The sequence below is a fragment of the Doryrhamphus excisus genome, chromosome 13 (genome assembly GCF_030265055.1).
Source record: "Doryrhamphus excisus isolate RoL2022-K1 chromosome 13, RoL_Dexc_1.0, whole genome shotgun sequence".
Lineage (NCBI taxonomy): Eukaryota > Metazoa > Chordata > Actinopteri > Syngnathiformes > Syngnathidae > Doryrhamphus > Doryrhamphus excisus.
Genome location: NC_080478.1, coordinates 1,817,012 through 1,833,497, shown reverse-complemented (window position 1 = coordinate 1,833,497; position 16,486 = coordinate 1,817,012). Strand labels below are relative to the sequence as shown.

Below are 16,486 nucleotides of genomic sequence, written 5' to 3'. Positions count from 1 at the left end.
CTAGCCACCTAAACGGTAGCCTTCAAGTTATTTCCTTTAAAACTTAAATAGCCAAAAACTTACCACTTCCACACGGATAGGGAGGATAACTATTAACAGTTATTTAACCTTTAACATGAACATTAATCAAACGTAATCATTTTTTCTGGGTACATGATACCATACAGCATCCATATCCATGAAACTTTCATATCAAGGCGGGGGCCTCAAACTAGTATCCTGCGGGCCACATTTGGCCCGCGGGCCGCGTGTTTGAGACCCCTGCTTTATAGCATCTAATGCAAAATCCTCATGCACTCAAAACAGCAGTAGATCTGGGGCAGTGTCCATTCACACTAAGTACACAGTAAATGTACACAGTATACTTATTGAAGTACACTGATGCAAGTACTCCGTTTGTTAGAGTCTCTTTCCCCGAAATAACACTAAGACAGGTGCATGATGGGCGTGCACATACTGTACGGAACTCTCTGATTGGTCCTTGTCTTCCTGTTGTTGTTTTTGAGGGTAAAGGTCACCAAGCAGTCACATGATGAAGATGATGAAAGAAGGAAGCAAGAAGCCAAGAAGAGGAAGGAAGAAGGTGGCAGCTGCACACAAGGTTGAGTTACCTTCACCTCCTCACCCTCCATTGTTCAGCCTGACTCGTCTTCTTCTTCTTCTTCCTGTCTGCATCTTTACTCCTCTTTTATTCCTTTCTCCTCATCTGGCCTTATCTCCCCCCCCCCCCCCCTCCCCCACGTTCACTGGAGTGGAACAGCTCGGTATTAGCTACCAAATTAGCAGGAGTCCCTTGTTAAGAAGCTGCCGGACCCCCCCCCACACACACACACACCTTCATTCTCCTCCTGCATCTCCATCATGTCCTCCTTTAACCTTCAATCAAAGACAACACCTTCCTCCTCATCCTCGGTGGCCTTCATCATCACCTCCTTTCCTCACCTTCATCCTTCGTCACCTCCTCACTTACCTTCTCGTCCTCATGTTTCCTTCGTGCCAACGTAAGCCTCTTGTGTGCTAACATGCTACATGGCTTAGTAGTGAGCATGTGTGTATATGTGTGTGTAGGTGTGTGTGTGTGTGTGTGTGTGTAGGTGTGTGTGGCTGCACAGTAAACAAGAGTGTGTCTATATGATAAAAAGACATCAGACATGTCCTGATCAGTAGGAGACATCTTTGTGTTTTCTAAGGTGTACAAAAGCTGCGAGAATGAGAAGCAAAGAGATGTTTTGGCACAATACACACACACACACATATACGCACACGCACACACACGCGTGCACACACACACACACACACACACAGTGTGGTGTAATCTCTCTGCAGGCCTCCAAGCTCTACGGCACTAATTAGCTTGGCAACTGAGTTACAACAACACACCTTTGGCCTACAACACACTGAGCACACACACCCACACACACACACACACCCACAAACACACACACACACACACAGCAAAGAAGCCAAAATACACTGGAATCCCACTGACAAGCAGCTTCTTCCCAGAATGAAACCACAAGCCAAAAACAGAAACACACACCTGCTGGATCTCACCTGCCTGCATCTGATTACACACAAGGAAAACACAACAACACAACAACACAACAACACTACACAACACAACAACACTACACAACAACACTACACAACACCAGGAGTGTTTCTTAACATCGGAGAAAGAACTTCATCAATCATTCAATCAGCTAAATGAAAAGGTAATCAAAGCCGAGGAGAAACAAGCTTTAGCAGCTAACGTTAGCTGAACCAAATGCTGAAGGCTACAAGGCTAAACGTGCTAAAGGCTAAATAGAAACAAGCTTTAGCAGCTAACGTTAGCTAAACCAAATGCTGAAGGCTAAAAGGCTAAACGTGCTAAAGGCTAAGTAGAAACAAGCTTTAGCGGCTAACGTTAGCTAAACCAAATGCTGAAGGCTAAAAGGCTAAATGTGCTAAAGGCTAAATAGAAACAAGCTTTAGCAGCTAACATTAGCTAAACCAAATGCTGAAGGCTAAAAGGCTAAACATGCTAAAGGCTAAATAGAAACAACCTTTATCAGCTAACGTTAGCTAAACAAAATGCTGAAGGCTAAACATGCTAAAGGCTAAATAGAAACAAGCTTTAGCAGCTAACGTTAGCGAAACCAAATGCTAAAGGCTAAAAGGCTAAACGTGCTAAAGGCTAAATAGAAACAAACTTTAGCAGCTAACGTTAGCTAAACCAAATGCTGAAGGCTAAACATGCTAAAGGCTAAATAGAAACACGCTTTAGCAGCTAATGTTAGCTAAACCAAATGCTGAAGTCTAAAAGGCTAAACATGCTAAAGGCTAAATAGAAACAAGCTTCAGCAGCTAATGTTAGCTAAGCCAAATGCTGAAGGCTAAACATGCTAAAGGCTAAATAGATAGCTTTAGCAGCTAATGTTAACTAAACCAAATGCTGAAACATGCTAAAGGCTAAATAGATAGCTTTAGCAGCTAAAATGTTGTGCGGTGATGTCATATTATCATATCTGTCCTTCCTGGTGTGGAAGCGATCAACAGGTTGTGTGCTCGTTGCTTGTGTGTGTGTGTGTGTGGGGGGGGGGGGGGTATGTGTGTCAGACATCTTGTTTACGCGCAGACAAAAACGATGAATAATTGATGGCGTTCACGCCGTGCTCATTCTCAACATGGCCTGCGGTCTCGCTCTCATTGTGCGTTTGTGTTGTCAGGAACCATAACACAAAACACAACACAACACAACACAACACAACACAACACACACGTGACGGCGGGAAGCGGCGAAGGGCAGAACCAAGCGTGTGGAATGTGAAAGTGATGAAATGTTATTTCTTCATCCACAATGGACCCACCCATCCACAATGGACCCACCCGGCACGGTACCCGACACAGTCCCGAAGCCAGATGGAGCGCTCCGTGCACGCTCGTCCTTGAATGACAAGGTGGCGGTCAAACAACGTGCACGCGTGTGCGTGTGTGCTCACTATGTGGACATCCTATCAGCCGAGCATCTGTGATCATGGAGCTCCACTGGGAATTCCCACGCCGCCTGACAACAGCATGCGGCACGTGAAGGCCGCCGTGAAGCCAGACAAGACAGGTGTGGGAGCTACAGGTGTGTGTGTGTGTGTGTGTGTGTGTGTGTGTGTGGACAAAGTCATCTTGGGACAGAGTCCGAATCATGTGACCTCCTAGAACTATTGACATCAGGAATGCAGAGGACACAAAGTCATTTCATCCAAAGACAGGAAGACTTTTCAACATTTTTCCTCCAATCTCCATAATTCCGAACATGAACAAGTCATCAAGTCATCGAGTCCTCATTCATTCATTCATTTTATGCCGCTTTTCCTCACAGCAGTCACAGGGGTGCTGGAGTCTATCCCAGCTGTCTTCGGGCGAGAGCCAGCCAGCCAATCCCAGGGCACATATAGACAAACAACCATTCACACTCACATTCATACCTATGGACAATTTGGAGTGGCTAATTAACCTAGCATGTTTTTGGAATGTGGGAGGAAACCGGAGTACCCGGAGAAAACCCACACAAACTCCACACAGAGATGGCCGAGGGTGGAATTGAACTCGGGTCTCCTAGCTGTGAGGCCTGCGCGCTAACCACTTAACCACCGTGCAGCCCAAATTATTAATAGTGTTCAATATTTCAAATTCATTCATTCATTTTCTACCGCTTATCATCACAAGGTCGAGGGGTGCTGGAGCCTATCCCAGCTGTCTTTGGGCGAGAGGCGGGGTACACCCTGGACTGGTGGCCAGCCAATCCCAGGGCACATATAGACAAACAACCATTCACACTCACATTCATACCTATGGACAATTTGGAGTGGCTAATTAACCTAGCATGTTTTTGGAATGTGGGAGGAAACCGGAGTACCCGGAGAAAACCCACACAGAGATGGCCCAGGGTGGAATTGAACTCGGGTCTCCTCGCTGTGAAGCCTGTGTGCTAACCACCCGTCCACTGTGCAGCCCTGGTTCAAGTATATTTTTCATCAAAATAGTAGCCATACCAAAATGTTGTGTTGCTGCTGGATGTTCACAGTATCCGAGTGATACTGTCGTGGGGGTGCTGGAGCCTATCCTAGCTGTCTTTGGGCGAGAGGCGGGGTACATGCCTGTGTCAGCACAATGACCTTTGACCTCTCTTTGTCAAGCTGGTCCAATCATGCTTAAACGTTCTTAAGGACTTTGGTACTGCAGGTTCTTAGTTCTTTCAGTTTGAACTCCTTCCAGCTTTTATTCCCACATGAACTTCTTCACAATTATGTGGGCTCAGTCCCGCCCCCCTCCCAGCCCCCCCCCCCCGCCGGCTCTGCCGCTATCTGAGGAGGATTGGCGGCTAAATCTTGTCCATGCGGCAAGTGGACCAGAACCAGAGCCGATAGGCCCGCATCCTGGCCAGCCGCAGGAGAAGGAGGAGGAGGTATTAGTGGAGATGTGAAGACCATCATTTCAGAGACTTTCACAGTTGAATGTTCACGACACGAGCACCATGATGGTGGTGGGCATAGCGGCTGTCAATCAAACGTTGGTGTTGCGTACTCGTGTCACATATTACTTTGGTTTGACCTCGGTGGAGGTTTTCACTCAACTGATGGACGTTCTCGCTGTCTCGGTTCTCTTTGAAGCTAATGACGTGTCCAAAGTGGGCAAGTCTGTTTTCCGGTGAGACGTTCTTCCCAGGAAGAATAACAGTAGCCAATCAATGACTCCATTTTGAAGAAATACATTAGTCATGTATTTGTCTTAGAGTTATTTCTCCCCTCAAGTCTCTGGGGTTTTTTTTGGAGGGGGGGGGGGCAAAATAACCAAAAATGGTGAAAGCTGAAATTCGATATGAGAGTGCTTGTGTGGGTTTTCTCCGGGCACTCCCCAAATGTGTGTTGTGTGACATGCTAGGTTAATTAGCCAATCCAAATCGTCCATAGGTATGAATGTGAGTGTGAATGGTTGTTTGTCTATATGTGCCCTGTGATTGGCTGGCCACCAGTCCAGGTTGTAACCCTGGTCTAGCCAAAGAGAGCTGGGATAGGCTCCAGCACCCCCCATGACCCTTGTGAGGATAAGCGGTAGAAAATGAATGAATGAATGCAAAATTCTGGCTGCACGGTGATCGAGTGGTTAGCGTGCTAGGAGCCCCGAGTTCAATTCCACCATAGGTATGAATGTGAGTGTGAATGGTTGTTTGTCTATATGTGCCCTGGGATTGGCTGGCCACCAGTCCAGGGTGGACCCCGCCTCTCGCCCCAAGAAGACAGCTGGGATGGGCTCCAGCACCCCCGCGACCCTTGTGAGGATAAGCGGTAGAAAATGAATGAATGAATGAATGACAATGCTATAGACAACCACAAAACAGCGACCACTTATTAATTATCTTTGGTAAAAATGAAATATAGTAAAGTAGTGATATTGGTATTTTTGTCCCAGGACCAAAGGCTGCACAGTAAAAATAAAATAAAAAAAGAAGTACAGCATCATGAATGGTATGGTATTATGAGATACCCTTAGGTTCCCAGCCCCAATCGTAGCGAGTGGTGCCCTCAACTGCAAACAGCGTCTTCATCACGTGACGTGTTGACTTCCTGTTTCATTTAACGCCAAGAAAACAAGCCTCAAAGGAAACGCTGCTGTGCACGAAGCGAGCGAGCTGGATCCAATTAAAAAGTAAAAGTAAACTGCGTGCAAATCAAAGAGAAATCAAAGATGTTTAAAGTCCTCAGGTGAGCTAGCTGCAGGAGCTAACGCTAATGGTTGTGTAGTTTTTGCCCCCCCCCCCCCCCACACACACACCTGCTGAGGTTGATTTAGCTTTCATCTTCCTCCCTGCAAACAGCAGTAAAGTAAATCAATCAATGAGCGTCACATGAGAGGCCAGCTGGAGGCTTTCTGCTATCACAACACCAACACAACATCTCTTCTTCTTCTTTGAAATCAACCTGCACTAATTGACTAAGTGTTTGCCTCTCATGAAGCCGCCTTCGCCGTCCACGGAAAACTTCTTCAAGTAAAACGACACGCAGGTGAGATTACGCTCTTTACTTGTGTCTTTTCAGGAAGTCGCTTTCTTTGAACGTTGAAAGAGTCTTACAGTTTTAGCGCCACCTGTTGGCTTGGCAGGCATTTGACTTCCTGTCAATGTGCTGTCATGTCAACGGAACCTTTGCAATAAAAATATTGTCCAAAACAGGGATGCAAATAAACATTATTTTCATTCATTCATTTTCTAGGCCTGCGCGCTAACCACTTAACCACCGTGCAGCCCAAATTAATAATAATTAAATAGTGTTCAATATTTCAAATTCATTCATTCATTTTCTACCGCTTATCATCATGAGGTCGCGGGGGTGCTGGAGCCTATCCCAGCTGTCTTCTTGGGGCGAGAGGCGGGGTACACCCTGGACTGGTGGCCAGCCAATCACAGGGCACATATAGACAAACAACCATTCACACTCACATTCATACCTATGGACAATTTGGAGTGGCTAATTAACCTAGCATGTTTTTGGAATGTGGGAGGAAACCGGAGTACCCGGAGAAAACCCACACAAACTCCACGCAGAGATGGCCGAGGATGGAATTGAACTGGGGTTCCTAGCTGTGAGGCCTGCGCGCTAACCACTTAACCACCGTGCAGCCCAAATTATTAATAGTGTTCAATATTTCAAATTCATTCATTCATTTTCTACCGCTTATCATCACGAGGTCGAGGGGTGCTGGAGCCTATCCCAGCTGTCTTCACCCTGGACTGGTGGCCAGCCAATCCCAGGGCACATATAGACAAACAACCATTCACACTCACATTCATACCTATGGACAATTTGGAGTGGCTAATTAACCTAGCATGTTTTTGGAATGTGGGAGGAAACCGGAGTACCCGGAGAAAACCCACGCATGCACGGGGAGAACATGCAAACTCCACACAGAGATGGCCCAGGGTGGAATTGAACCCTGGTCTCCTAGCTGTGAGATCTACGCGCTAACCACTCGACCGCCGTGCAGCCCTCATTAGAACATAGAAAAGACAAAACAAAATGGTGGAAGATGTTCTAGAAGATCATGACTGACTTTTCTTGCATCTTCATCAAAATTTGCCATTTTGACCAAAGCTGATGAGTCTTAAGTTGAGGCATTACGGTAACAAGGTTTCCCTTTTAACTCCTTCTAAGCAAAAGTTGATTCAGTTGATTTCTACCGGCTGGGTCCACCCTGGACTGGTGGCCAGCCAATCAAAGGGCACTTTTAGACAAACAACCATTCACACTCACATTCATACCTATGGACAATTTGGAGTGGCTAATTAACCTAGCATGTTTTTGGAATGTGGGAGGAAACCGGAATACCCGGAGAAAACATGCAAACTCCACACAGAGATGGCCCAGGGTGGGAAACTAACTCCAGTCTCCTAGCTGTGAGGTCTAAGCGCTAACACCGTTATTTCCTTAGTTGATTTAGTTGATTAATCTGAGGCGGTCGAGTGGTTAGCGCGCTAGCTTAATTAGCCAATTAGCCATGAATGTGAGTGTGAATGGTTGTTTGTCTATATGTGCCCTGTGATTGGCTGGCCACCGGTGTACCCCGCCTCTCGCCCCAAGAAGACAGCTGGGATAGGCTCCAGCACCTCCGTGACCCTTGTGAGGATAAGCGGTAGAAAATGAATGAATGAAGGACATCCCCATCAGCAGTGTAGTACATCAACGGTGACCTTTCCACCACTACTTCCTGTGAGCCGAGTTCTGGTCAGTTTTTGGTGTTGTTTGGTGGGTCACAAAAATTATTACTGATTAATAGAGTGCTTGCTTAGGCCTGAGATGGACCACATGAATATGAACCTAATGGTTTGGTCCGCAGGTTAGAAAAAAGGCAACGGTATTGATCACTGTTCTCCAAATTAAAATATGATGTTCCTAAAACACAAACAGTAGGTCCATTTTTATGGCTGACTAAGGCGGGTTACTTTTCCCCGATTTGGAGAACAATCCAATTATGCAATTGGGTATGGACGCCAACAACCAGAGCATCACCACCTGCAACAACGTACGTTTTGACGTCACACACGGCCTTTGTTTACATCACAAACAACATGGATTCCCCCACAACTAGATATTTTTTAAGCGCTTTTTGCAAGCCCAAATTTGGCTTCACATTTTATGTTTGAAAACCAGCATCACCATATGAGGCCTCTTATACGCTAGTACCACTACTCCACTTCTTTTTACACTTAAAACTACTCTAAAAGTGATTTAAAACATTGTCTGTACACCGGACAGACTTTGACGATTTACATTCCCCACGTTTGCTGAGAAGAACTGACTGATGCTGAAAAGGAGGCTGAAGGCTCCTCTGGAGGATTATGGGTAATGTAGGCCAACTTAAAGAGGCTGAAGCTCTTTGAAGGAGCTTCACCTGCAAAACGATGAAGATGAATTCAAACCATTTCATCAAACATTCCGACTGGTGAGTTCAGAGGCAAATCAGACAAACGAGCGCTGAGATCAATACTTCACTGCTTCTGGACGACAAGCAACACGTCGACGCTTCAAACGGGTTCAGCTTCGTGCGTACACACACACACACACACACACACACACACACACACACCTCTAAGTCTATTCAATCCATTATTAACACGTTTCCTGCCAGACAAAGAACAGGGCCAAAGATGAAATATAGAAAATACAAACATAGCAAGGATGCTGATGCTGAGAGGGAGAGGAATGGGGAGGAAAGTGGGAGACACCGGGGAGGAAGTAGGTTAGAAGGTGTGCCATCAAAGACAGGAAGTCAGCCAACACTTGCCTCATGTGACCAAAAAAAAAAAAAAACCCACATGAGTGCAACACGCCGCCGCCATCAAACAAAAGAAGTACCCGTGTGCACGAGCGTGTGCGTCTGGTGCAGCGGATGCTAAGCTTGTTCTCTAATGAGCTAATAAGAGTCTTCTTCTTCTTTCAAATGCCTGATTCGACACAAATCCTCCCTCTGTTGTCTCATACAATAACACACACACACACACACACACATATACACACATTGTCAGTCAAAATCCCTTCTTCTCAGTCACAAAGACATCTACAGGGAGGAAGACGACGGAAAGGAGAAGGTGATGAACTGAAGAGGAAACACACAAGTTGTTTATACACACACACACACACACACACAAGGTGGTGTTCATGCAGGTAAATACATTCAGGTTTCAAACCTTAAAATATGAAAACAAATCAGGTGTCAGAGGACTCTTTGATCATGTGATGTGTGAAGATTCCACAAAATGTTCAAATGAGACAATCCACGCTAACGTCCTCCTGCAATGCTACAATACGGAAAAAGAAGCTAGCTACAACATTACCATGGCGACGAGGTATGCTGCTGGCCGGCCAGGTGAAGCGTCTTGGGTCGGGCGGCCGCGCAGCTGCCCGCATTGGCCGGCCGCTCCCAGTAGGGGTCACTGTGGAACACACAGAACAGAACACATGAGGACATGAAGAACCACAGCCGGGTGGACACCAACACTCTGTGTGTGTTAAGAACATTGTGGACCATGTGGTGGTTGGACCTTTAAGGTTAGTTAGACAAGCAAACAATTATGAAAATTATACATTTTACTTATTTGTCCTGTTTGCGTCTTTATTCATGTGGGCGGGACCTCCTGTGAATGACTTGTCAGTCAACACCAATGAAATTGATATCTTAACTTAACTATCTTCCAAGCAGTCCTTAAAGTGCCCATGACACCAAAACCCATAAAAAAATAAAAATAAAATAAAATAAAATAAAAATAAAATAAAATGAAAGTACTCACTTAATAAAACATTTTTTCACTGCCGTCATAGAAAAATGTATAAAATGTATAAACTCTAAAATACAAGTGAAATAAAGTTATGAACCGCTGCCATCTTGGCCGTGATGTCACAACCAGAACACGTTCCGATGAACTGACAGCAAAGAAAGTGACATATCCACAACAATAACTTTGACTGATATCGACTGTGATATCACATGTGCGGAAAAGATTGGCCCCCAGTATCAGGGTGTGACCCTGACGTTGCAAAATACAATACCGCATCATTTACCCCTGCCGTGAAACCCCGTACTATTATCCCATACTAGTGGTAGAATAATGTACTTCCTGTAACGGACAGATGAGTGACAGCGAGCCACGTTTAGACAACCATCAACACAGCCATGAAGGGTGACATATTGACATCAATAACAATAATAACATACGCCGATTGTGTTGTAATGAGTATGATATGTTTGCTGGCAGTGATGGCTACTATTCACACTGAATGATTGACAGCCATTGTTGTTGTTTAGATAGCAATTTGGCATGAAAAGCCATATTATTATCCAAAGATGCAATCAAAGGCGACCCTTTGGGTTTACTGTGGCATGCTAGCAGTGATACCACATTAGCCGCCTGGCGGGTCGTAACCAAGCTATAGTTACCAATCAATACTTCATTGGCTCAGCATTCAGATGGCATAAAGTACAAATATATTTGAAAGCCTACCTGTGCAGCAAGTGTTTCCCCATGTGTCTTTAGTGAGTGGCTTCCTGTTGGCTATTTATTGGTTAGTGTGTGTGTCATGTGATCAAGGGCTGATATCCTGATTGGGTGCACAGAATCACATGAGTCAAACCTCATGATTTAAATCACCTGGTTGCTGGGTGTTGGATATCAAACATTCTATTTATACTTTATATATATATATATATATGCACCTATAATTATATGAAAGGGTATTAAATAAATATATAGTGTATAAGTATATATAAATAAATTATGTTAACAATTTCATTTGGGTGACATACTGTAGAGATTAGTAGAAAAAAAAATTAGGACATGTTCTTTTTCTACCTAATGATGCATTTTTGGCCTTGTGCGACTTATGTATGTTTTTTCTACCTAATTATCCATTTTTGCCCTTGTGGGACTTATACTCCAGTGCGACTTATGTATGTTTTTTTTTACCTAATTATGCATTTTTGGCCTTGTGTAACTTATGTATGTTTTTTCTACCTAATTATGCATTTTTGCCCTTGTGTGACTTATACTTCAATGCAACTTATGTATGTTTTTTTTCTACCTAATTATGCATTTTTCGCCTTGTGCGACTTATACTCCAGTGCGACTTATGTATGTTTTTTTTAACCTAATTATGCATTTTTGGCCTTGTGCGACTTATGTATGTTTTTTCTACCAAATTATGCATTTTTGCCCTTGTGTGACTTATACTTCAATGCGACTTATGTATGTTTTTTTTCTACCTAATTATGCATTTTTGGCCTTGTGCGACTTATGTATGTTTTTTTTACCTAATTATGCATTTTTGGCCTTGTGTGACTTATACTCCAGTGCGACTTATGTATGTTTTTTTTTTTACCTAATTATGCATTTTTGGCCTTGTGTGACTTATACTCCAGTGCGACTTATGTATGTTTTTTTTTTTACCTAATTATGCATTTTTGGCCTTGTGTGACTTATACTCCAGTGCGACTTATGTATGTTTTTTTTTACCTAATTGTGCATTTTTGACCTTGTACGACTTATGTATGTTTTTTCTACCTAAATATGCATTTTTGGCCTTGTGTGACTTATACTCCAGAGCGACTTATGTATGTTTTTTTTCTACCTAATTATGCATTTTTGGGCTTGTGCGACTTATACTCCAGAGCGACTTATAGTCCATAAAATACGGTAATTAAAGCTGTTTACACAAAAGCTAGATAATTTTGTTCTTTGTATTTTGTTCTCCTCCTGTACCCAAAACAAAGTCGTGATGACAGCATAGCGTCACACCTCCAATCACTGAAGTTAATCTTTTATCTTATATTCTATCTCTTTATCTCCTCCTCTCACCTCGTGCAACTAATGGATGCCTTGCTAATGTTTTGGAAATTGTACCAACACACACACAGCCCAAACAGTAGACGGTAGACATCAATACATAGTACAAGACAGACACGCACACACAGTCCATCCATCACACTAAAATGGCCATCGTGGGAGGCGGGATGATGGGTGTTGGTGGAGTTAAATTGCAGACAGTGAAGAAGACACTGTCCAAAGTGGACAATATAACACACACACACACACACACACACACACACACATGATACAAAGTAAGTAAAAACTAATGTGTCCCTCTGAGACACAAATAGTTGACTCTAGTAAGGACAGCGATGTCGTGTTCTTCGGCGTAAACACGACCGACACACTTTCTAGTAAAGAACCAGAATAAATCCCGTGCACGGGAGCGTGCACGGAGGCTGTAATGGCCCGTGTCATTCCAAACGGATGCAGGTCCATTAGGGAGCGCCGCTAAATGTGATGAAGGCCGACAATCACTTCCTCTCTCGACTTATAAACACGCGTACGTTGAACAAACGGGCATGTGAAAAATTGGGACCAGTCGCTGAGCTGCTATTTCTTCCGTTTGTCTCAAGGAGCCAGGCCAGGCGCTTTTATTTTGTAAAGCACATCACTTCCTGTCATCCAATATACGTACAGCAGCTTTTTGGAGGATTTTTATTTTTTTCTAACTGACCGCTGACACCTCCACATTCGTCACACACACACACACCACGAGGAGTAAATAAGGTGTGTGTGTGTGTGGGGGGGGGGGGGGGGGGGTTCTTTTTCTCACACACACACACACACACACACACACACAGATGACATGTTTATTAATGGAACGTTAAGACAAGCAAGCATTCTGATTTACTGCAGATTTCTTAGGTGTCTACTGACTGACATTTACAGGTAGAAGCACATCTATCATACACACACACACACACACACACACGTGCAATAAACCCGTGCACAGACACAAAATGGACCAATAGTCGTTCTCATCACAGTCACATGACGCCATAATGAAGTCACATGAGCCAAAGAGCGATGGAGTCATTAAAAGCTGCAAACAATGGCTGATCAACAACCGAGTCCATCAAGTGGTGCTGAAAAAATGTGTTGTGTCGTCTCTCCTTCAGTGTGGGGGGGTGGGGGGGTGCCTTAAATGGCGTTTGGCGGGGTCCCGGCGTTTAAAGCGCTGGAGACGCCTTTGATGTTGGAGGCATCCTGCCACGCGCTTGAAGTGCGCCGTGAGTGTGCGTGTCGGTTAGCAGATAAAGTAAATCAAACGCTCCTCGTGTCTGCACAAAAGGTTATTCCTGCAGGAGGAGCGGGAATCAAACACGAACCAACAGAAAATGACTGAGAAATGAGACAATTGGTTAAGAGTTGTCGGCACAATAATGTACCTCTCTGACTGTGTCAATCAAAAGTCACGTTATCCTACTTAATCAAGTGCTCTGTCATAATATATACTGTATTACACATTTGAACGCATATTGTTTGGAGAAGCAAAACGCTTTACTTAACCGGGACTACTTTCTTCAACACCAAAAACTGACCAGAACTCGGCTCACAGGACAGGAACGTCACCATTGATGCACTACACCGCTGATGGGCTTATCCTCACAAAGGTCACAGGGGGTGCTGGAGCCTATCCCAGCTGTCTTAGGGCGAGAGGCGGGGTACATCCGGGACTAGTGGCCAGCCAATCCCAGGGCACATATAGACAAACAACCATTCACACTCACATTCATACCTATGGACAATTTGGAGTGGCTAATTAACCTAGCATGTTTTTGGAATGTGGGAGGAAACCGGAGTACCCGGAGAAAACCCACATATTCACGGGGAGAACATGCAAACTCCACACAGAGATGGCCGAGGGTGGAATTGAACTCGGGTCTCCTAGCTGTGAGACCTACATGCTAACCACTCGACCACCGTGCAGCCGGGATGTCATACAACGTCAGAAAATTCATAAATTTTTTAAACTATGAAATCCGGTTTAGTTAGTCTGCTTCGATGCTGGTCTCCTTTCAGCCTCATACTTTCATATGTTCATACTTTCATATGTTCATACTTTCATATGTTCACATGTTCATACTTTCATATGTTCATGCTTTCATATGTTCATATGTTTGTATGTTCATATGTATAGGAATAAGTTGGTCTTTTGACAACATAAATAATTGATATTTTGGTCAATAATGGTGTGGATAAAATAAAAATAAAAATAAAAATAAAAATAAAAATAAAAATAAAAATAAAAATAAAAATAAAAATAAAAATAAAAATAAAAATAAAAATAAAAATAAAAATAAAATAATACTAATAAAAAATAAATATAATAATAATAATAATAATAACAATAATAATAATAGTAATAATGATAATAATAATAACAATAATAATAATAATAATCCATAGTTCATACGTGAGGTATTTGTTTGACGTGACGCCACGCTCCCGCTGTCCTGGCGTGGAGCGCCCTAAACATGATGGATGGAGTCACGGCGCTCGTTAATAATTCAGCAAGGCGTCCGTGCACGCGGTCGCCGTGCCCTTCACACCTCGGCCAATCAGAAGCCTTTGTCGTCTGGTCTGATTGGACGAGGATCGGGCGCCTGCCCACTTCCTCGCAACGGACGACTTGTTGACGAGGGGGACGAATGAACGCTGACATCAAGTTTGGCGCACACAGGAAGTCTTCAAGATGCAAATGAGTTTCAAAATAAAAACTGGAGGTCAATCTGCTTTTGTCGCAGTCTCGCGCAAACACACCCGATGCACACGCTCGTAATAAATAAACCAGCAACACCTCCTTCGGGTGTGTCACATTGTGTCTACACACACACACACACACACACACAGACACACACACGGGTTGTGTAGTTGATCCAAACCCAGCATGACGCCATGACGCACTTTTTTAATCAAGTGGCGTCCAATTAGGAGGTAAGCATATAAAAGCTTTGTGCACAGGCAACAAGCGAAGATGACCGTCACAGTGTGTGTGTGTGTGTGTGTGTGTGTGTGTGTGTGCGTGTGTGTGAGGCCTATTTAGCGACACACATTGAAGCAGAGTGCCCTGAGTCTCCATTACAAGGACAATATTTCCTGTCATATCTGATTTGTGGCGCTCTGAGGGGTGGGGGCGAGGCGGGGGTTGGGGGGGCGGCAGAGGGAGAAGGGGAGGAGGAGCATTGAGGCACAACAGAGGGGGGGGGGGGGGGTACACATACCGAAAAACGACTTAACTCAATTTTACTGTTGCTGTGAGAATGAAATAAAATAGCAGAGGAATTCACGTTTACATTTTTAATATTTACTTTTTGTTCTACTCTTCAATGTGCTGACCGCCACAGATCAATTTGTAGCTTGTTGCGACAGCTTGTGAACACACATCATACAAACATACTACAATTGACTTGGAGCTTACATGGAGCCCGGAAAACCCTGAAACCAACACCCATAAGTCAATAGCTTCATGTTCTGCGGTTAAATAAGATGTTAAATTATAGATATGACACAACATTTATGACAAAAAAATGTGTTTTATATATCACTATATTGACAGTTACTGTGGTACCCATTATGTCATTGGATGCTCATATCACCTCATACTTCGGTACGAGGTACATTATTAAAAAAAAAAAAAACCTTAAACTGTATTATGAAAGCAGGAAGTGAACAAATGTAACAGTTAGTGATTGTAAAAGTACCAGATGGAAGGGTAGGATTTAATAAGCTTTGCTTCTTCCTACTCCTTTTGGACATGTGGAACTGGGAACTGATTATGGGATGCACTCAATTGTAATCTGATGCATGTTCAAATGAAATAAAACCATTACCATTACCATTACCAATACCATTAGCATTAGCATTAGCATTAGCATTAGCATTACCAATACCAATACCATTACCATTACCATTACCATTAGCATTACCAATACCATTACCATCACCATTACCATTAGCATTACCAATACCATTACCATTAGCATTAGCATTACCAATACCATTAGCATTAGCATTAGCATTACCAAAAAGGTTACAAGCCTTTTCAATGTTTCCACCCCGGCCAAAGTTTTGCATCATTCCCAAGTATGAATGCGTCATCCAGCCCCCACAGATAGATCGCAGTCCTGTGCAAAACGCCGCATGTTGTTTAATGCTAATGCATTTATCACCGAAGGCTTCAGCGTGACGTGAGGCGTGTGCACGTGTCCTCCCTTCAGGCTTCTGTCCTCACCCCCTCATCACCTCTCCTCCCCCCCTGTGTCCTCATCTCCCGCTCCCTAATCGTCCCCTCGCCTCCTTTCACTTCCATGGTGACAGATAGTCAATGAAAAAGGCATCCGGTCGCCGTGGAGACGCAGGCTATGTGTGTGTGTGTGTGTGTGTGTGTGTGTGTGGGAAAAAGACAAGTGCTGGCAAGAGGACAGACACATACTGTTACTGCTGCGTCCAACCGGGAGGACAAATTTGAATATTTGTATTGTTAAAAACGAACCAATCAGAGCGGCCGGAGCTACCGCGAGGCCAGACTGCAGTGACATCATTTTTTTGGAGTTGGAATGAAAACAACAACAAACATCAAGACAGTGA

General features: G+C 43.9%; 1 protein-coding gene across 4 annotated transcripts in view; it reads right to left on the bottom strand.

The window, feature by feature from the left end:
- The window catches only part of LOC131139957 (neuronal PAS domain-containing protein 3-like), a 146,340-nt gene that overhangs the window by 87,590 nt on the left and 42,264 nt on the right, over positions 1–16,486 (bottom strand). For all 4 annotated transcript variants that reach the window (XM_058089932.1, XM_058089929.1, XM_058089930.1 and 1 more), the window contains exon 2: positions 9,368–9,466. In XM_058089932.1, the coding sequence (XP_057945915.1) occupies positions 9,368–9,466 (99 nt within the window). The remainder of the gene's footprint in view (positions 1–9,367; positions 9,467–16,486) is intronic.